Source organism: Dioscorea cayenensis, chromosome 8, assembly GCF_009730915.1.
Source record: "Dioscorea cayenensis subsp. rotundata cultivar TDr96_F1 chromosome 8, TDr96_F1_v2_PseudoChromosome.rev07_lg8_w22 25.fasta, whole genome shotgun sequence".
In the NCBI taxonomy this organism is placed as follows: domain Eukaryota; kingdom Viridiplantae; phylum Streptophyta; class Magnoliopsida; order Dioscoreales; family Dioscoreaceae; genus Dioscorea; species Dioscorea cayenensis.
The window spans coordinates 4,229,642-4,252,447 of NC_052478.1; the positions used below are offsets into that span (position 1 = coordinate 4,229,642).

Genomic DNA, 22,806 nt, shown 5'->3' on the forward strand with positions numbered 1-22,806 from the left:
TGAGGAGTTTGTTTGTCGATGATGGCGAATGATATGGTAGGGAGATTATTTTTATAGGAATGAAAGTGGTGTTTAGTAAAGAGACACACCGCTGCAATAATGCAAAGAATGTCATTTGAAAGACACGTCATCATTATACGCGATAAACGACACGTTGTTAAATTCAATGAGATGCACCACTTCATTAAATAGGCCAGCGGCCGCTTTTACTTACGAGTACTACTATTTCATTAATTGAGACGTCTTTTCAAATAGAATAAAATAATCATTCATTAATTAAATGAAATTACAAATGATATAAAAGCTCTCATTAGTTTGTGCTACAAAGTGGTGTTATTACATTAATTATCTTTTCATTTTAAATCCTCTCACAATCCCCCACCAGTTTTGAAAATGAGAGACAAATCTCGATCACTTTGGAAATCTCGTGTTTTAGTAAGAAAGTGATACTAAAGCCTTAGCTTTCGCTAATGCACAAACATAGTTTCACCCATCGAAAATACATGGTGACAAGACTTTGAAGCAGATGCTCCCATTTTGAGGCAGTGATACATGACCTTACGCATAAGATCCAGAGCGATTTGTATGTCATCGAAGTAGCGACGCGAATTAAGATGGCCTTGTGTGTCTAGTGTCCCTTCGTGAGGGCTTTTCGAGGAGTCCAGCCTCTGAGACTCCAAAAGCGGCCCTGACTTCACCTCACGTGGGTGAGACTCTATCGAGAGCACCACCGTGATGCGGGCACTCCGACAAACCTGTCATGCATAGGTTCATTAGAGCTGAAAGCTCGACCTTCCTACTTGTAAAGCACAAAGCGACGGCAAGTGCGTTTCTCAATCTTGGGATGGTCCTACTGAAATCAAGTGCTTACAATTGCTCTAATAGTGTACTTTTCACCATTGAACTCAAGACTTGATGTTACTCAAGTGCGAGTTGGGTTTTCCACCATTGGTAATTATGATTTTATGGGCTTCAATCCCATCCCTTTGATGTTTTTAACACCATATCCCTTGTCAATCCTTTTCGCCGAGGATGCTAAGACGAATTCAGACCGTATATAATTAATCGAAATTACCCCACTTATAATCAACTCTTTTACAAGCTATGTCTTAGTCCAATATGTCGTGAATTTTCCATTATAAACATGGCTATAAGCCTTGAAAAGTGTAGACCGATTATCACAATGTATAGATATTGGTGACATTGGTCAGGGCCATATAGGGAATTTCAAGTAATAAGTTTCCTAGCCATTCTCGCTTCCCTTTACTACATGCACCAATGCTATAAACCTCGATGCCATGGTGGAGTCTCTGCAATACATGTCTCACTTCTTTGATCCCCAAGAAATAGCACCCCCACCAAGTGTGTGACCCATCCACTCTGTAAAGCATGATCCTTAGTGTGATTTCACCCAACTAGCATCCCGAGATATCCTTCTAAATTTAAAAGGATTACCACTATAAATTAGATTATAATTTATTGTTCCTTTCAAAATATTTTAATACTCTATACACGCAACGCTGTGGTATTTACTTGGATTACTTGTGTATCTACTTAACCTTCCCACAACATAAGCTATATCCGTCTTGTATCATGTCATGGCATACATCAAGCATCCGAATTAGTTTTAGTATATTCTAGTTGTCTCACACTGACAACCTTTATTTTGTTCCAACTTGATGACTAGAATCGAAATGGTGTAGAAAGCAGACAACAATTAAAATAATCAAACTTCTTTAATATTTTCTCAATGTAATGAGCTTGGGACATACTAAGATGAATTGTTATCCTTAATTATTTTTAATGCCTAGAATGACATTCTGCTTCTCCCATATCTTTCATGTCAAAAGTTGTTAGACACAGAATTTCTTTTGTTTTCATAACTTTCATTGATATCGATGCCAAATATTAACATGTCATCTACATATAAGCAAATTATGACACCTTTTCCAGAATTAAACTTACTCATGACACATTTGTCGGATTCATTAATTTTAAAACCCATTTGCTAGAATCACTTCAACAAATGATGCCATTGTTTAGGGGCTTGCTTAAGCCCATAAAGAGATTCTTAATTAATTTGCATGTACTTTTGTGCTCGACAGAACAACAAACCCTTCCCGTTGTTTCATATACACTTCTTCTTCCAATCTCTCCATTAAGAAAAGGCTGTTTTAACATCCATTTGATGTATTACAAGATCAGTACATTGAAGCAATTGCGTTATAAGCACTCTAATAGTAGTACTCTGCAACGGTGCATAGTGTCAAAAATAATCTATTCTTTTTCCTTTGGTAAACCCCTTAACAACTAATCTTGCTTTTAAATTTATCAATAGTTCCATCTACTTTTATTTTTCTTTTTGAAGATCCATTTACAAACCAATTGGTTTAGAACCTGTGGGAGATCAACTAGTTTCCATGTTTTATTCCCCATTATCGAGTCCATTTCATCTTGTATGGCTTCTTTCCAAAAAGGCCGCATCTTGAGATTTCTATAGCTCTTCAAATGTTTCGGGGATCACCTTCTATATTAAAACAAATTGGTGCATGACTTTGAATTCCTTTTCACTGTTCCTTTAATACTGAACATGAAGAAATCGGGCCATATGTTTTGCCCTCCTCAACCCTCTTAGTCCTTTCTAGGTTCTACTTCTTCTAATGTATCATTAGAAGAAATATTATCCTCTAGATTGCATTTGTTATTTGAATATAACATGTCATTTTGCCTAGGAATAGAATTAAATCTATTTTCTTGAAAAATAGCATCTCTTGATTCAATAGCTGTATTTATAGGATAAGAATCATTTGGTTCAATTACTAAGAACCGATATGCTTTACTATTTTTAGCATATCCTAGGAAGATACATTCAATCTCTTTTTTTCACCAATTTTCTTTCCTTTTTGGGTTCCTGAACTTTAACTATCGCCTCCACAACCCCAAACTTTTAAAATAGTTAAGATTGGGTTTTCTTTTCTTCCAAAAGTTCATAGGGGTTATCTTGTTCCTTTTATTAGGAACCCCTATTTAATATATAGCATGACGCTTAGCAATGCTTCACCCCAATATCCACTTGTCAAACCGTAGTAAGATAGCAAAGCATTTGTCATTTCTTTTTAACACCCTATTTTTCCTTTCAGCATACCATTTTGTTGTGGTGAATAAGGAGGAGTTACTTGATGAATAATGCCAATAGACTCAAAATATTTTGGATCATAGTATTCATCTCCTCTATTCGACCTCAAACATTTAATAACAGTTTCACATTGAAGTTCTACTTCAGCTTTTAAAAATCTTAAATTTTTGTAAAAACTTCACCTCTTGAATGCGATTAAACAAAATATAACAATATCGAGTGCAATCATCAATAAATGTCACAAAATATTTTTGCCACCTATAGTAGGCCAACCATGTAAATCACAAACATCAGTAATGAATCAATTTCAATATTTTAGAATTTCTTTTCTACGCTAAGAAAAAAGATTGTCTTGTTATCTTAGAAGTTAACATACAAGTAGTAGAAGATTCATGTCTGTTTAGAAGTCATTGGAATTAAATCAAGATTCATCATATCATTTAATTCTGATGAAAAATTAATACACCCAAACGATAATGCCATAAATCACAAGAGTCAACAAAGCAAACAGAATTATAACTATTATTATTAATTTTAGCAATGTTCATCTTGAACATGTTCTCACAACAATAACCTTTTGCTCACAAATATCCCACCTTAGAGAGAATAAACTTATCTCCTCAAAGACCCGACTTTAAACCCAAACTTATTAAGTAAAGGTACAGAAATTAAATTCTTCCTAACTTCTGGTACATAATACACATCTTTCAAAGTAAGAACCTTTCCAGAAGTAAACTCAATTTCAACTATCCCTTTGCCCTTGACTTGGACACTTGAAGCATTTCCCATGTAGAGCACATTTTCATCTTCTTCCTTGAGTGTCTTGAAGAGATCTTTATTTTGCACACATGACGAGTTGCAGCCCGTAATCAACCCACCATGATTCATTATCTTCAACCATGTTGATTTCAAATATCACGGCCACAAGATTGTCTTTTCGAGGAGGAATCTCTTCTCTACATCTTTTTGTAAAAAGCTGACACTCTTTCTTTGTAATGGCCAACCTTCTTACGTGAAGAAACAACTTCCTTTCTTTTTCTTGTTATTGCTGCCATCTCTGTGCATGTAACTCTCCATTGTACTTTTTCCTTTTCTTGAGTTTTTGTGGGACTCCCCTTCTTCTAATACATGTACTTTCTCATGAGCCTTGATATCTTTTTAGATCATCTTTGTTTTCTATACTCCTCTTCCAAGCGAAGATGATTTCTAATTGCTCAAGAGATATATCTTCCTTTTATGCTTGAGATTCTTTTGAAATCTTTTCCATGATGAAGTGAAGTCTTGTCTATAATTGAGGAGACAATGATAGACTCATCCATATGCATGTTATGTTGCTTGAAGTTATTCAAAATATGTTCAATTTCATGCATTTGTTCCATGATAGATTTTCCATCAATCATCTTAAAGTTATTAAAACTGACTCATAAGAAATTTCTACTTGTTGCATCCTCTCGCATGTACCTTTGCTTCTAGTTTCTCCCAAAGTTCTTTTGCCGAGATTGAGTCTTGATAAACATCAAAAAGTGCATCACTAAGCCCATTGAGAATATGTCCAATGCAAATGAAATCATCATTTTCTCACTTTTGCTTTCTCTAATTTCCGCAACGGTCTCTCCTTCTATTTCTTCGGGCTTGAAGTAGTGAGAACATACGCCACCTTCAATGTAATGAGGAGAAATTTCATCTTCTTTGCCATCTTAGAAAGTTTCCGCCTTTCAAACCTCTCCAACTTCACAAAGTTCATGGTTAAATCCTTCAAAGACGCCATTTGTTTGCGCAAGACGAATTAGCCTCAAAGATTGTTGGTGGAGATGGTTCTTTCGAGGAATAAAGAAGAAGAGATTAGAAAGAAAGTCAGTGCACAAGTCTTCAAGCGTGGGAAACACTTTTCTTTGGGCTTAATTCGCCTCCACCCTAATTTCAAACCCTTGGATGCAAAATCGATCGAACGGCTAATTTCCTTTTTAGAATACAATCGAAGACCCTTGAGTACTGGTTTGCACTTCCAAACTCAAGCAAAGCACAACAATGGCTTTTATTAAAGTGAAAAGTTTCGTTTCTATCTTTTGTGCACCCAAAAGACAAAGCTAAAAACTGAACTTCGTGAGGAGTTTGTTTGTCATTCAATCGACTGAATGATCGTAGAGATTATTTTTATAGGGAAATGAAGTGTGTTTAAGTAAAGCAGACACACCACTTCAATAATGAGTGTCATTTAAAAAGTTACACATCATTTCATTATACCACTTCAATAAAACGATCACATTATTTCATTAATGAGACACCACTTCATTAAATAGACACACCACTTTACTAATGAGACACTATTTCATTAATTAGACATCTTTTCAAATAGAATAAAATAATCATTCATTAATTAATGAAATTACAAATGATAAGCTCTCATTAGTTGTCTTACAAGTGGTGCTTATTACATTAATATCTTTTTATTTTTAAAATTCTCTCACAAAAATGACTCGAAAACTAATATAACATTTTTAAGTGTTTAACTCACATACAGTGAAAATGGTAATTAAAAATAAAATTAACATAAAAAATTATAAATTCAAATAATTATGAACATATCAGAGATTTTGTTATACACAATTAGTTATTAAATTGAACTGATGCAATGTTTTTAAGTCAAAATAAAATTTTAAATTTTCTTCATTTGAATAAAACTAAATACAAAGCCTCTAAAATATTTAAATTTTAATAAAATACAAATAAATTGAATCATTCGCCATTGTATCATATTAGACTATGATACAAAATAATTATGTCGCATGGTTTTTAAAACATCAAATGGGTTAGTGGATAACAAATAGTTAAACTTATATTAAATAGACTAAAAATTGAATATAAAAGTAATCAAATTGAAGGAAAAAATTTATTAAAATAAAAAGGTCAATTATAAAAATCTCTCGGCTAAGCAACGAAAAAGTATATATTTTAAGCAAGTTTGTGTATGCAAGAATCTCCAACTTTGCAAGAGTACACATAAAATAACAAAACCGAGTAAATTTTTTCTTTTAATGTATTCTAACTAATAACTATCTTTAAAATTTTATTTTAATAACGAAAAGTCATGCAATGAAATTCATCTATATATATATATATATATATATATTTTTTGAGGTACATGGACAAACAATGAGTAGAATGCAAATAATTGACTTTTGAGCAAGAAGAATAAAATACCAACTTTCACATTGCAAAAGTAGTAAAATCATCAATGTCATACAATTTAAATTAAACATAATAAACTTTGAGAGGTTAGATGAAAATAAACTTTGAAGTGAGGGTGTATTTAGAAGGTGAGTTAGAGGCTATAAAAAATTCTATTTTCTTGATTGTACCTAGATTTGTTATAATGTTTATTGAATTATAATTTGATTTTTTTCCTGTATAAATATACAAATAAATCACAGGCTTTCGATTTTTAAGTTAGGAAAAATTCTCTTTTGGCTTAGGAGATAATACAATACAAACTCCGCCATTGCAGAGGGGGTAATTATGGCTTCATTATGAATGATGATCAACAATAATAAATTTGTTTTAAAAAACATTTGTCCAATTCAATATATTCATCATTCTCCACTCAAATCATTTTTCAAACACCAATGATCAATTTCCACTCTCTAAAGCATCACGCAACAATTAAAACCATCTTATGGGACCCTGGAATAATTTTAAAAAAAACTCATTCATACAGATACACAGTGCAGACCTATTAAAAAATAATATATACAGATATTAAAAATACGTAATATAACGAAAGAAGGCACTAGGTCAACTGAAACACATTCCAATATTTGATGAGATGCATGACAATTCCCCAAATTAAAGAAATCTTATTAGGCTGGACATGCAAATTAGAAACTAAATCAATAATTATATATATATATATATATATATGTTATTGGTTCATATATTTAGAAATCAAATCACACATACATTTTTAAGCATAATATGGGTATATGGGGGTTGGATTTAAATATAAAATTAGTTAAATAATTGTTTTTTTATGTACATTATGATTAAAAAGAACAGTGAAGATAAAGTTAAAAATATACTGCCACACACTATATCGTGATTTATTCATTTTATCAATTTTTTTAATAATAATAATAATACTGAAAATGAACAAAAAGTCCCTCCAAAGTTCAGGTATTCACAAAAAAAACCCCATGACTTTGAGTATTCTCAAAAGATTCTTCTTTTTTCTGACAGGTTATTTTTCAGACCTTTCTGACATAAAGGTGATTGATGTTGATATAAAGGTAACAGATATTAACTGGGCTGACTCTCAATTTTTAAGCAAAATACCAAATTTTAAGCGGAAACCCATAATTTTAAGCGGAAAAGTCAAATTTTAAACGTAAATGTGTTATATGTTAAGCGAAAACACCAAATTTTAAGCGGAAACCCATAATTTTAAGCGGAAAAGTCAAATTTTAAATGCAAATGTGCTATATGTTAAGTGAAAATTTATGTGGTTAAACGAAAACACGCAATGTTAAATGGAAACTATATATTTTTAAGCTGGGAAGTGCATATTGTCAGAAAATAGAATAAACTAATGTAGAGTTCGCATTAATTGAAAAGTACAATCGTCAAGATTGAAAAAAATAAGTCATCAAAAAGGAGGGATCTGTCTCAGCAAATTCAAACGTCGAGAGTGCCCCGGGATGTTTTGAAACTTTCAAGAACTAAAAAATAATTTTCACTAATAATAATAATATCTTTTATTTCTTTCCTGACTAATATTTTATGCTCCTCTCCACGTGTCTATAAAGAAATTGTCGGGTGAGGTTTGGTCAATGGTCAGAAGTAGAACTAAATAGAATATGTAACTCTGCTTTGTTGAAGTATATGCCTTCTTTGGACTAATCAATCAATTAATTAATTAAGCAAAAGTAAAATTGTCTTATAATCTCCATCTCTCTCTATACAGATACCCATCAATGATCACAAGCAAAGCAGCGAGGCAGAAGAGATGGAAGAAGAGTTAGTAGCAGTTGAGATAACAGAGTCATGCATGGTGACTCCAAATGAAGAGACACCAAATCACAGGCTCTGGCTCTCTAAGTTCGACCTTTTGGCTCCCAAGACTCATGCATCAGCCATCTACTTATACAAATCCAATGGGCAGGACCCTAACTTCTTTAGAGTGGATACTCTCAAGCAGGCACTGAGCAAGGCCTTGGTTATATTTTACCCACTCGCCGGTAGGCTCACCGTTGATGATAATGGTCGGCCGGAGGTACACTGCAACGGGGAGGGTGTGTTCTTTTCAGTAGCACGTGCCAACTGCACCATGGATGAATTCGGTGACTTCCGGCCATCACCAGTCCTCAGGCGGCTTCTTATGCCAATAGTTGATAATAAGGACACACAGAGATCATGCATCTTGATGCTATTTCAGGTCCCTTTTTTATTTCATTCTCCTTATCGATCTATACCTATCACTAATTAACTATATCGGAAATTACAAGATACTTAGACAAACGTATCATTAAATTGTTTGTTATGAAACAGTTGACGGTGTTCAAGTGTGGCAGTGTGTGTCTTAGCCGTGCAATTCATCACTCGGTGGCCGATGGCACGACGAGTTTTCAATTTGTGACTGCATGGGCAGACATTGCTCGTGGTGCGGAGATCACCGTTCCCCGGCCTTCCCTCGGCCGGGCAGCGCTCCGTCCTCGGACACCTCCAACCGTCCTCTTCGACTACTTCGAATACGCTGATCCTTGTCTTGATCCCCATCCAGAAGCCTCAAACCCACCATGCACGTACGACTCGGTGATACTCACCTTATCCAAGAACCAGCTCAACGTTCTCAAACAGGGCACAGTACTTGAAGGCGTGAAAAACTTAAGTACCTTCAAAGCCATTGCCTCCCACTTGTGGCGCACTGCATGCAAAGCCAGAGAACTCACAAGTGAGAAGAATACCAGGCTTTATATTATCGTCAACACCCGTTCACGCCTCAAGCCACCTTTGCCAACAGGGTATCTCGGTAACACTGTGATGCGGGTGTCATCACATCTTCAAGTTGGAGACTTGTTAATGAAATCATTGCATCAAATTGCTGGTGATATTCAAGAAGCAATTAGCAAGGTTGATGACGAGTATGTACACTCACTGTTGGACTTCTTGGAGATAAACAAGAATGCGAAACAGAGGGCGGGGGAACCTGAGGATTTTGGTATGGTTAGTTGGTTGGGTTTTCCAATGTTTGAAGCTGACTTTGGGTGGGGTAGACCATGGTTCATAGGGCCGGCTAGCATGGGTCCTTTTAGCTATGCATACGTAATACCTGGTGCTGAGAGTAGTGGAGGCGTCTCCATCAGCTTGTCTTTTGAGCAAGACAACATTGCCCGTTTCAAGGAGATCTTTTACAAGGGTTTGGAGTCTCAAGTCTAAGTGAATATTAATGTATGGTATTTTTATTATGTTATTATTTATAAACAATTTCTGTCATTTCTTCCGCTTGGACAAAGATGGAAACTATATATTGACTGATTCATAAATAGGTTGCTTAATTAGTCCAATTGGCATCCTGCTTACACAAAAATTGCCTGTGATGATGGATTATAGAAATTCTTCATTAATTACTGACCATGTAGGAGATGGCTTTATTGCATCTTATACCAGTTCATATGCTATTTGTTATAACCCAGCTGATTGCTGGCCCGTTACTGTATCACTTTTAAAAGCCCAGTACTGTAGCAGCCTGAAAATAATTTTTTTCTTCCCTTTTAAAAGCTTCAGCCTTTCTCTTCCATTTCTCATTCATGCTTATTGGAAACCCTAGCCATTTACTTCTCCTCTTTCTTACTTTTGATGGTTAAAGGTAGATAAGTAATTTTTGTTTACATTAATTTTCATTTTGTGTTCTTGTTCATAACCTTAGAATAAACTTAAGCCTTGTGTTCTTCTTGTTCCTCTCTTGTTTTCCTTAGATTAGTAGAAGTAGAGAGGATGAGAAGAAAAGATGGCAAGGTGAGTGGGCTAACCAACCTTTAATTATCTCTTTAAGTTTTTATGTGCTTCATTTGCTTGAATTGTTGTGAATTTGGATGATCATGCTCCAAGCTTGGGTTTTGTCTTGTTGGAATCCATATCTTATTTAATTGGGAGAATTGAATGTTATTGTTGATTTATTTTGACATCAAGAGTTTTGTTTCTTATGTCTACCTCATTGTTGATTTATTGGTCTTAAACTCACTTTGTTAATATAATGCACTCTCTACTTGTTGCCAACATTATATTTTTGCTAAGTTTAAAGCTTTTGGGAGTTAGATTGGTTGTTATCTATGCCAAGATTAGTTTATGGATCTCTTGTATTAATGGGGTGATTGTTTTCCATTTTGGGCTAAGCAAAAATACTTGATTAAAGACTTTTGTAAATTGGATGTATTCTTGTATATTGTTAGAAGTGATGTGTGGAAAGTTAGTCATTGCATGTGAGATGTTTGATGAAATGCTCTTGAGTATTTAATGTGATCATTGATCGACTAAGTGTGCCAAATGTTGATAAAAGAAGATGCTAGTGAAGTAGGAGTGCGGCTAGAGGAAGTGTAATTATGTATGATGGTAGAAATTAAAGAAGAAGGTGTTGGAGATGTGTAAGTTGGAGAGGGTTAAGTCATTGAAAAGGTTAATGATGATGAGGTCATAAAATCTCTCTCTCTATCTATCTCTCCAGCACTCACTCGCACTCTCTCTAAAACCCTCCGATCACCTCTCGGTCGCCTCTTCGATTGCCTCTCGGCTGTCGGAATCCAGAGCGTTGGATCTCCTCTCCAATCGCCTACCGGCCAGGGTTGCTGATCTTCGCCGCACCGCCGCCGGAGATCCTCCCGTGTGGCCGATCTTCGCCCCAATCAAATTGGTGTAGAAAGTTCCATTCAAATTGGTTTTCTTTTAACCTTTCAAACCTACTATTAGTGATTCAATCCCTCATTCGGTGCCCTAATCCTTTTCCCCGAATCGAGGTATCTAATTTCTGATTTCCTTTTCTGTAGAGCCAGTTTTCTTCTCTTCTCATCAATCTAGGGTTTGTTAGGTTTTTATTCCTCTATTTTTTGAGCTCTGTAATGGAAATTTCTCATGTATTGATTGTTAAATGCAGTTGCTGATCAGTGGTCTCTGCTTGGATGGAACGAAGCGCGCTGGAACTGACGTATTTTTTGGTAATCTCTCTGGTGTTACGAAAAGAAGTAAGGACCCGGATATGCTTATCTTTGTTTTTGTCCTCTGTTTTTTCCCCTTTGGGTTGAGAATCACGTGATGTTTTTTAGCAATTATATATAATATTCACAAATGAGAAGCTCTTAGATTTTTGCTGCTCCAGAATGCATGGATTCCTATGTATTATGTGGCTTTTCTTTGTGTGTGAAATACCGATTGTTCTTTGATCCTACTGGTTAATAGCGCGTGGTTAGGTCGATAGGAGTCCTTCTTTTACATGTGCAAGCCCACTTAGTCTTAACCACAGTCTGGATGTATTTTGTCTGAACTCAAGAGTTTCTAGAAATTGTGTGTTGTGTATGTGTTTTATGTTAGTGATTTTTTTTTAAAAATCTTATTTCCTTAGGTGATTCAAGCCAGCTTTTTTCTCTCATATTGAGTTTGGGAATAACCTTTCAATTCTATTAAGGAATGGTAGATGTTTCATACTTAATCATCAAAAGGACAGATTGTTCCCTTAGGTTAGGATAATGCTCTTAGTTTCCTTGTGATCATATTATACATTGCCATGGTGCTTTGTAACTATTCTTGATATATTGATCGGTTTTTTATCTTCACCATATTGACTTTCATGACTTCCCTTTCATGTAGTGTGACTAGCAACAACTTGAAAGAATCACTTAAATATTTACTCCAAATGTCTCAGTTGAACCATGCTTGCAAGTAATGTTTTTTGTTTTATGTGTGCTTTTATGGAATGAACCACCAGTGATGTTTGTAGCATTATGTTTGTTAAATCGTTGTTAACAAATTAATGTTTTTTTTATGTGGTGAAATGTTAAGGTATTTTCTATTTATATGGAAAGAATTGAAAGATGTCTGCATAATTTTATATGTTAATCAAAAGGCTTTTGTAGTAGGATTTGAAGAAGACTTTCCTCTATTCTCTAATCCAATGATTAAGAGTAAGTTCTGCTTGTATGTTATTCTATATTTTATCATTGATTGTTTCATGTAAAGGTTCATCTTTGTCTTATTAAACAGCTAATGTTTTAGATGGGGATTGGACAAGTTATAGAAATTTGTAAATCCTGATTATTATTTCACAATTGGCATTGCTTTTGTTGTACATGCAATTAACATGATTTTTTAATGTTTTTTTTGACTTAGTTGCTTATGTTTTGTGTTAAATGATGCTTAGTGAATATAAATACCATGTTCCATGATCATTTAAGCTTTGTCTTGTTGTGTAGTTTTGTTATACTTTTGTGGTTGTTGTGCAGGATCTCTCAGCATGAAGCAAAGGAGCTATTTCTTTCTGCACTAGTTAATGAAAGTAAGCTGTGATTTTCTCTCTCTTTTCAATCAAGTCTTACTGTGCCTTTAGTTTATGCCTTCAGCAAAATAGCTTGGAAGGCAATGGAAATAGTAGCTCTTTAAAGTCCACCATGTCACAGGTCGTGCTGAATCACAATGTTAAATCCAAAACATCTATTATCCATTGTTGGAATTTAACTTCTTTTGAAGAATTAACAGATGATATTATAGTCTTAGAATTTAATGACATGAATATAATTTTAGAGTCCATAGATTGAAGATGACATAAGATGGCAGAGGATGAAAGCATTGAATATAGATGACCTAATAGGGTAAAGGAAGAGAAATAATTAACTTGAAAAAACATGAAATAAATGAACTAATTGGAAATGAACTAATAGGGTAAATACTATCATTGACTGAAACCCAATCAAATGGCACCAACTTTAGTTGCTAAATCTTTACCAAGATCTAATTTAGATAGGTTTATTTTAGTGTTTCTTTTTCAAAAAATGCTTTAAAAATAATGCAAATATTTTATAATTACATATTTTTATTTTAAGAATAGATGAGATTTAAAAAAGAGGAAACAAAAATGAAAAGGTTATATTTAATTACTTCTTTTTATCGAAAATAATGGCCCCTCAAAAAACTTTCTTTCTTGGAAAGGTTTTTTCCCCCAAGAAACACCTGTTTGTTTGCTAACTTCTACAAAAACCAATTTTAAAACAATTCACTTGGAAAGAGTGGAATTCATGTATGGAAGCAATTGACAACAAAGATAGAATAGTAAACATAGAGTTGTTGAGAAATATCAGCTGGTGGAAACCTTAATTTTTTTAAGGTCACAACTGCAGTTTTTAGTTTCTAAAATCTGTGAAGATGCTGTATTTTTGGACTTAGCATGTAAAAGTCTTCAGATACTTTCTATAGCAGCTATGCCTGATATGACTAAGTGGAGTGAATGTGTATGCCTCACAACATAAGTTATTAAGAAATTTTCCCTTAAAGTTTCTCCCGTCTAATTTTTCTTCTTTTTTTCTAGGTTCCTAAAAGGGGTTCCATGAATTAGTTATCAATGCACATATAAAGATTTGCATATAAATTTAATTTGTCCAGGGAAGGATCTTGCCCTTGGTAAGTGTTTCATTTGCCGAAACTTATGCTAGCTTTTGAAACGCTGAGTTCATAATAATGCTCTCACTAATAAATTTCATTCCAAATTTGAATTGGCTTTGATACTTTAGTAATCTGAACTAAATAAGCTATTCTATGTCGTAATTAAGGCTTGTCTGTTGGTAGAAGGGATTGTTTTGAAGATAAATCTCCAAATACAAAATGGTTGCATTTCATGATGCCAAAAATTAAATTTCTTCCAATCACATGTGAGTGTGTATTATGCTGGTGTTGAAATGACTTGGGTATATATTTGAGCTGGTAAATTCTAATGAATAAGAGTACGGAAGGGTTATAACCAAAATTTTATTTCAAGAAATTCTCAGCCCATGATATAATATATATATTTTTTTTTTGGCATTTTCATATTACATGATCAATCTTATGGTAGAGTTCTATTTAATGAATGTAATTCATTTTCCCTATATTGCCATTTGCATTCTGTTTAAATAATTCTGCCATCTTTCAGGGGATGACAGTGTAAGGACCTTTTCAGCATCTCTTATAACATATGCTTCTATTCAAGCTTTGAAGCCTGACCTTATCGTTAATGCTAGAACTGTTGGTGGTTTTAGTGTATGTTTAAAATTTTTTTGTCCAATTACAAGGATATCCCATCAACCTGAATATATTGACCCTGATTTTTCTTATAATGCATCTTCTTTCTTGTCTGTGGATTATCTTTTCCCTTTAGCCATCTTTTGTAACAGGACAAACAAATATATTCATGGATAATATAGGCAAAAGGAGCATGTGTTGGAGACATCTACTTGGCATCCGATGTTGCTTTTCATGACGGAAGAATCCTAATACATGTAAGTCTTTCTTCATTGGGACTATAGTTATGTTAGCATACACAGTAGGGTGCAGTTTAGACTTGCTGCTAGTTGTGGATGATGTAGGCTTTATAATAATTGGACCCATTTTAAAATAGATCAAGTTGATTGAAGAAAAGAGGGCGGCTTTATGCCTCTTGGCTACATTGTTAGGCATCTTGTAAACTGATAATAATGTCATCAACTTACGCATCTATCCACATTTCTATATGAGTGAGACACAGAGAATGGATATGAAGTGTATTGGCAGAATGATTATTGTCCAAGTTGAAAGTCCACCATTGGTTAAACCTTCTACCTCTGCCAATATAGGTTTTTGATACATATGGAGTTGGAGCAAGACGAACTTGCTTTACTCCAAACCTGATTAAAGAACTCAACTTGAAGGTAACTATCACATGTGACTAATAGTTTTGTATGCCAAAATGTTTCAGTATCTCCATATATCATAACTAAATTATTGAAGTTAATGGTAATGAATTGAACCTTGCTTTTGTTGCATACGAATTAAATTATACTTTTGCATATGGTAAATTTCCTTTTCCTCGCAGGTCGGGAAATTGTCAAATGGCAATTCATTAGAAATGACTCCACAAGATGAAACAGCAATTCTAGCAAATGATGCTATTGTCAAAGATATGGAGGTAACATTCTAATTTCTTTTCTTCTTTTTTTATGTAACAGTTCTATTTTACATAAATGCTAGTAGTTTTCATTCATAAAAACATATCAAAGCCCTCCCATGCTCATTGCCTATGCTTGATTATCAACTCATGTTGAATTGTTTACCATTGCAATTACGCATTAGCTCTTTATTTGATAATGTCCGTCTACTTATGCAGGAGAATTCATGGATACAGATAAAGAGGGTTGAAGATGAAGAGGACACACAAAGCTTTTCACTTCGTGTAATTAAGCCAAAGAATATTTTGTAATTAAAGTAGTAATAGTGTAAAATTCTTTACATTTTGTTATTAATCAAAAATACATTGCTCTTGAATTCATTACTTATCAATATAAGTTTGATTAATGTTTTTGATTTACATGTTATATAGATTTATTTATTATTAGTAAAAAAATTGAATTAAATTAGTAAAAAAATAAATTAAAATTTAATTCAATTAATGAATAAATTAGAAGTGGTTATAACCACTTTTAAAAGTATGAAAATTATTAGCTATAGAGGCGGTTATAACCGTCTCTAAAAAGTATTAAAAGAGAAATGAAATTATTAGTTACAGAGGCGGTTATAACTGCTTCTAAAACTATTGGGAAGGTTAAGAAATAAGAAATTATAAGTTATAGAGGCGGTTATAACCGTCTCTCAAATTATTAGAAAGAGTTAAGAAAATATTGGACAATGAAGAAAACTTATAAGCTATGGAGGTTATAACTGTCTCTATCATTTATAATTTTTAGAGGCAGTTAAAATCACCTATATATCTGTTATTATAAACCACTTCTATAAAAAAAACTTACTCCAATCGGTTGGTACAAACCGGCTCTAAAGTAGAGCCGGCTTGATAGGAGGCGGTTTAGGGGCGGGTGAAAAAACCAACACTATAGCTATAGAGACGGTTAAAACCGCCTCTATAGAGTTTGAAAACCGCCTCAAAAGCACTCTTTTGGTGTAGTGAATGCTTGTACATTAATGTTCGTTTTTCACGTTCTCTCTGTGTTTGCAGTTTTATGTGATTGAATTTTTGCATTTAGACTAACTAATGATAATATCATCCAAAACTTTATCTATGCTGCGGAAAGAAAAGAACAGAGTAAGAAAAACAGAGAAGAAACAGCAGAAATGTTAATTGCTGATTGAAACTGCTACTGGTGTTTTATTGACTTAACTTCATGAGATACATAACATGCCTTCTTTATAGGCTTTAAACAACAACAAACTGACTAAATATATATGCAGAAATAATTAGCACTACTGCATGCATATATGGTGAAAATAGGAAATTAAGAAACTAACAACCAACTGAAGACCAAGTCCAATGAACAAATTAACATCTGCCAAATTTGAGTCATTCTCCATCAATCCGCTTCGTTGATGATGATTAAAATTTGCTCATAGACAGTTGGCGTTTTATTTGGAACATCAAAAATAGTAGTTGCAACTCTTTTATAAGCTCAAGAAAATAGAGAGCTGTAATCTTCTCCATCAGACACTACCTTGGACTTCAGACACATAAGAATCTAAATCTTTGTAAAAAATCTCTTTGAATCGTACCATATTCTTACTCTCAAATGCAACAACAGCCGAAACACCTCCACTATTTTCAGCACCACCGCGCATCATGTACGCTTGACCGACATATCTCATGGATGCTCTCCCCATAAACCACGGTTTCCCCCACCCAAAATCAGCTTCATAAATGGGCAATGATAACCAGCTATTTACATGAAAATCCACCATTTTTAACGCCCTAGACCCCAGCACTTTCTCTTTATTACTCTTGTGTATCTCCAACAAATCCACCAATGATCTTATATGTTCATCATCAAGACTGTTAACTGCTTCTACAATCTTGGCAACTCCAGACTCAAATGGCTTGGAAACCAAGTCCCCAACTCGCAAATGCGCCGAAGTTCTCAGTATCGCGTTACCAAGATATGCCATCGGTAGTACCGGCTTGAGCCGTGCACGAGCATCGGCAGTCAAGTAAACCCTGGTATCCTGCTCGTCAGTCAGCTCTCGGGCCTTGCACGCCGTGCGCCATAGATGCACGCCTACTGCTTTGAATGTGCTGAGATTTCGGCCATGTTTGAGTTTGTTGAGCTGGTCTTTAGATATTGTGAGTATAGCTGTCTGACATGCTTGTCCCATCTCGTCTAGTGGGACGTATTTGCAGTAGAGCTGATCACAAGTGTACTCGATGTGATCAAACATGACGGTTGGTGGTGACCGAGCACGAAGCACAGTGCGATCAAGAAAAGGAGGAACACTGGTGATGGCAGAGCCACAGCGGGCAATCTCAGACCATGCATTGATGAAATGGAGTGCAGAGACACCATCCGTGACCGAGTGGTGCATCGCACAGCCCAAGCACACTCCACCGCACTCGAAATATGTCAACTATATATATATATATATATATAATTTAATTACGTTAATCCTTTTAATCCAAGAAAACAATTAACAAAAACAAAAGTAATATATGTAATAATGTAAAGATTGGACCTGAAACAACGTCAAGATGGATGATCTCTCAGGACCCGTGACGGAGGGGATGAGAAGCTGCCGGAGAACAGGTGATGGTCGGAAGTCACCAAAGCCCTCAACGGTGCACGCTGCTCGTGCAACAGAGAAGAACACGCCTTCGGCATTGCAGTCCACCTCTGGCCGGCCATCTCCATCAAGCACTAGCCTTCCGGCTAGTGGGTAGAAAGTGACTAAGACCTTGCTTAAGGCCTTCTTAAGAGTGTCTACTGAAAAAAAGTTTGGATCTCCATTGGGCTTGTAAAGATAAAAGGTTGGTGCATGATCTCTTGGTGCGAAGACATCAAGGTTGGAGAGCCATAGTCTGTGTTTTGGTGTTTCTTCATTAGGAACAACTATGCAGGACTCAGTGATCTCAAGCATTCTCTTCTCTACCTTCTTTATCTTCTTTTTCTTTTCTCTTAGTGTGCAGAGCGAGGAAGATATCTATCAAGAAGTAGCTGACTGTACACTGTTGAGATTGGGCGCGGCCTAACAGCTCAATATATATAGCACCACAATTACACACGAAAAAAAAATTAGGAGCTAAGTACAAGGAACAGTAAAATTTAAACATAGTTCCGCCCTTCGAGCCTACAGCCACAGTTAAAGGCGACGAGAAATTCGACTATAATCTTGAAAGGTAGAGATTACAAGCTTATAAAATTTAGATCTAACAATTAATGATTTCACAAATAAGAAAAGAAAACGTGAAAGAGGCTTACAATCATAAATCACAAACTTACTTGTTCTTTTTTCTTCACTTGATTAGAAGAAAAAACCAAGCTTTTTGGAGTTTACAAGCGAATCTCAAGCCTTTTTCTTCAATTTCTCAGAACCCCACGATTTCAACTCTCTCATTTGGCTTTGTTTGAAAAAAAAAATTTTAAGATCCTCAATTTATAAGTCAAAGCACGGTTGTGTATCCCCCTCTATCATTGATGGTACAACTACTTTTTTTTTTGCATGATAAATGGGCTGATAGCTGTGCACCGATGTACCCTTGGCCTAAACATTTCAAAGCTATACAACAGTCGATGGCACCCTATGGAGCGGCCACACCTCACTCAGATTGGTTCACCACTATTTAACTATAACAGTTAGTAATGAAAATCTATCGCAGAGATCCAGAGACGGAAAAAATGGTGTCTTATGGTAAATGGAACCTTCTCAATTAAAGCATTCTATGGGTTCCGCAGACATAGTGGAGTTTTATGTGCCACAACCAACACAATATGAGAAAGGATATGCCTAAAGAAAGTCAATCTCTTTAATTGGTTGGCATGGAACAATAGCATACTACTAACAATGGACAAATTTACCGCAAGAATGTCTTCAAACTTCCTGATCCACCATTGTCCTTGCAGGAGCTGTGGGGACAATGAAGACCCCAACTCTCCAATATCGTGAGAGAGTCTGGACACATTATTGTTTGGGGCATTATTTGAAACATTTCATTGGAAAATGATAATTAATTCTCCGACTATATTATTGTGATTATCAAAATAATTTACATGGTTTTGTCATGGATTGTTGCAGTCCCAGGAACAAAGAAAGCATGATTGGAATCCTCAGCTACTAATGTTGAACGCACTTTGAAGTTCCTCGGACAACACCCAGGATCAGGTGATGAGTGAGTAGAAGTGGACCGAGAAAATTTTTGAGAAAATGTGTCATGTTCAATATATTGATGAACTTTTCATTAGGACTTCAGGTGGGAGTGAGGATTTGAGAGTTATCAAAGTTATCCTCTGCTTGTTTCAATGTATGCCGCGGGTTGACAATCAATTTCCAAAAGAATTGCATGTTCTCCTCACAAATAAGCGAACTCCCAAAAGCATCTCTTGCTCACACACTGCACTGTACAACTAGAGTTCTTCTTATATCCGTTTGGGTGTCCCCATCTCAGGTAGATGACTTGGCTTCTTGGAAATTTGATTTCCAAGATCATATCATGTTTGATTTCTTGGAAATCTAAGTTCATTTCACTTGGAGATAGACTCAGTCTAATTAATTTGGTTCTCCCCTATTCTAATTTACTGGATATTTATATTCAAACTACCCTAATCGATCATCAACGAGATTAGTTGGATCCAAATAGGTATTTTTGAAAATCACAAGATCAAGGCGAGTGAGGTATTTTTGACTCAAGGACTTCAAGAATGCTCTCATGGGGAACGGTGGAGGAAGATTTCCTTTGGAATCCCTTGGTGTGCATGCATTTATTTCAATTACTACCAAGGTAATCTACTTTGGGATTTTTTTTTAGGTAACCTAAGAGAAGATCTTTTTTCTAAAATAAAATTCTAAGTTGTCTGTTAGCATTTAAGGCTTGTATAACTTTGTATCGGTTTGACAATTAAGTTAATAGATGTGAGCTACCAAACATCTGGCTAGAATCCTTTAGGAACTCCCAGCAACCTCTAGGTGGGCATCATTAAGGAGCTTGTGCACTAGCTCCTAGCAGATCTCTCCATTGATAGTAGATTCTTCTGTTGTTGTGATCTTCCTAAGGTTGTTGTGATCCTTCTGTTGTTGTGATCTTCATTGATAGTAGATCCTTCTGCTGTTGTGAAGCCTCGATCACGACAAATAACGAGTTCATTGTTAAATTTTTTTATGGTTTTCCAAAATGATAAAGGTTTACACGACCATATGACATATGTCGTTTCAAAAGGTGCATGCCCACGTAAAATTAACCATTTCAATTGTCTTGTATAAGACAACAAGATTTTTACGTTTGAAAATCTTACAAAGAAGAAGTGTAATAATATGCCAACCACTAGCTTGAGTGCTCAGTCCTATATTTCATCATCGTTGTTGTCTTTGGGATTATGTCTTAGTTTGTGTCTTTTGTTTTAGTATATTCATGTTCTTTTTTTTTTTTCGTCGATGTATCCTATTGTGCATTTCTAGTTTTGTATAAGATTGTAGTTTATCTATTTTTCAAAAGAAAAATTATAATAATAAAGTAAAAAAATAAAAAATAGTTAGGGTGGAGTTTGGTTGGTGTGACTATATATGGTTGTGTTTCTTTCTTTCTTTGATGGGGGTAATTAAGGATAAATGGAGACAGTGCTTGCGGCGCGAGCAGTAGTTGGTGGCATGAAGTATGGTTGGTGGTGAACCAGCGCGGGAGCACTCTGTGGTCGAGGAATATGGGGGCTTGATAAAGCCACATCTTTCTCTAGCTGGGGTGGTCCATGAATTGATAAGGTACAGTTGATGCTCCAACCCTTGCTCCAAGCCCATGTTGTTTTCAAATATTCCTCCGCCCAGTGCCCACCACCCAATGCATGCTTTAATTTATGTATTTGGAATATATGATTATTATTATTATTATTATTATTATTATTATTATTTTTGAGTCATTTAAAAAATCTGATAATATTATTATCATTATTATTATTATTGAGATGATATGTATTCATCGCTTTACAATTTATTTCTCATCTCTAGCCAAGGTTTGAATTTCTCTCATGTTAAAAATTGAGATTTTTTTTTAATTTACGATCATATTTATTGTTAAAAAATTATTAATATTTAGTGAGCATTTGGTAGATTGAAATGTTGTTATTTTTTTAAAAAGGTGGATAAACCACTTCAATTAAAAAAAAGAACAAGTACAAGGACTCACTCGTCTGAACAATATAGACTAATCAAGGCAAAAAAACAACCCCAAATACCCGAACAAACCACAAGAAGTGGCATAACACAAACAGACGACCAACAAAAGAAAGAGAGAACAAATTTTTAAAACACCACTTAAAAAAAAAATAGTTTGTAATTGTTTAATCATATTTATTGGAAGCCTTTCCAAGCCAAACCATATTTGTCTTGCATGAACACATAAGAGCAACATATTTGTGATCTGTGGCTGACACATATGGAAAGGACAAATTATCTAATTCTTCTATCAATTAACCTACATTGATTTTTATTTCCAAAAACCTACTTTGATTTCCCACCAGCCTTTTCATTCATAAATGGCACCCTGAAAATAAAACTTATTTGTTCTATCCACCTATCAAATGAAGCATTCAATTCACATCGATTTCCCATCAGCCTTTCATTCATAAATGCCACCATTTATTGATATCAATAATGAAAACAATATAATAGCAAAAAAACAAAAACAAAAAAACAAAAGCACACACAAACACAAGCATTCTATCTCATGACAAACAAATGAACAACATTACTCAAGAATCCAAAGACTCCTCCACAACCAAGTCTTCGTAAAAGATCTCTTTGAACCGTGCCATGTTTTCATGGTTCAAATGCAAACACGCTATGTGAACTCCACCAATGGTTCCTTGACCACGCATCACATAAGACTAGTTTGCAAAACGCATGAAAGCTCTAGCTGCACATGAAAACAAGGGTTACCCCAGCCGAAATCAGCATCATAAAAATGTTAGTAATAGTCGATCTAATCAAATTAGGGTTAGGAAAAATCGTTCTAATCAAATTAGGACTATCAATTACAATTAATTGATATTTAATCAACAATTGATTAATTATCAAGGATCGATCACATGAACACATGAATATATGTGAAAGATCAGGGTTACCTCACAGAGATTTCACAAGCGCAAAATCCTCCAACGCACACACGCAATGTTCTCGATCCGGAAGAAGTGATGGCTTCTTTTGCTCCAAACAACTAATGTGAATATTAGGGTTTTTGCCGTAGCCGTCTTTTGATGGCAATCACAAATTCATTCATTAAATTGAGAAACCCTAATCTCATATCACATATTTATAGGGAGTAAATATATTCGGATAAGGTTGGAACATGTAGCGTGGACCCGTTTGGGATCACTACATCTTTAGCAAATTAGTCCATACTAATTTATAATCACAATCATGTCCATCAACAAATTGCAATTTAATCCAAAGATTAGAGATATTCATATGTGAGACCCCAATATGATATT

The 22,806-nt window shown here is 34.8% G+C and overlaps 3 protein-coding genes across 9 annotated transcripts in view; 2 read left to right on the forward strand and 1 right to left on the reverse strand.

Annotated features, from left to right (window-relative positions):
- LOC120267640 (threonine--tRNA ligase, mitochondrial 1-like) overlaps positions 1-18,605 on the forward strand; it is a 22,485-nt gene extending 3,880 nt beyond the window's left edge. The window contains exons 7-8 of the mRNA XM_039275311.1: positions 4,388-4,394; positions 18,545-18,605. Coding sequence (XP_039131245.1) covers positions 4,388-4,394; positions 18,545-18,599 — 62 coding nt within the window. The 3' untranslated portion in view covers positions 18,600-18,605. The remainder of the gene's footprint in view (positions 1-4,387; positions 4,395-18,544) is intronic.
- On the forward strand, positions 9,952-15,639 carry LOC120267641 (5'-methylthioadenosine/S-adenosylhomocysteine nucleosidase-like). Of its 4 annotated transcripts, XM_039275312.1 has the most exons (9): positions 9,959-9,995; positions 10,105-10,144; positions 10,851-11,139; positions 11,277-11,364; positions 12,619-12,671; positions 14,569-14,643; positions 14,977-15,051; positions 15,216-15,308; positions 15,507-15,639. In XM_039275312.1, the coding sequence occupies exons 5-9, from the start codon at positions 12,666-12,668 to the stop codon at positions 15,597-15,599; spliced, it is 342 nt and encodes a 113-aa protein (XP_039131246.1). In that variant the 5' UTR covers positions 9,959-9,995; positions 10,105-10,144; positions 10,851-11,139; positions 11,277-11,364; positions 12,619-12,665; the 3' UTR covers positions 15,600-15,639. The 4 variants fall into 4 exon arrangements, 1 of the variants encoding a protein (XP_039131246.1); XR_005538512.1 differs by lacking the exons at positions 10,851-11,139; positions 14,977-15,051 and having other exon boundaries at positions 9,952-9,995; positions 14,523-14,643; positions 15,507-15,531; XR_005538513.1 differs by lacking the exons at positions 10,851-11,139; positions 14,977-15,051 and having other exon boundaries at positions 9,952-9,995; positions 14,539-14,643; positions 15,507-15,531.
- The window catches only part of LOC120267638 (putrescine hydroxycinnamoyltransferase 1-like), a 22,101-nt gene continuing 15,767 nt past the window's right edge, over positions 16,473-22,806 (reverse strand). For 2 of the 4 annotated variants that reach the window (XM_039275308.1, XM_039275307.1), the window contains exon 4: positions 16,473-17,411. In XM_039275308.1, the coding sequence (XP_039131242.1) occupies positions 16,829-17,411 (583 nt within the window). In that variant the 3' untranslated portion in view covers positions 16,473-16,828. Of the gene's footprint in view, positions 17,744-17,848; positions 18,366-18,612; positions 19,091-22,806 lie in introns of those variants that run through there. The other 2 variants (XM_039275310.1, XM_039275309.1) reach the window with 2 other exon arrangements.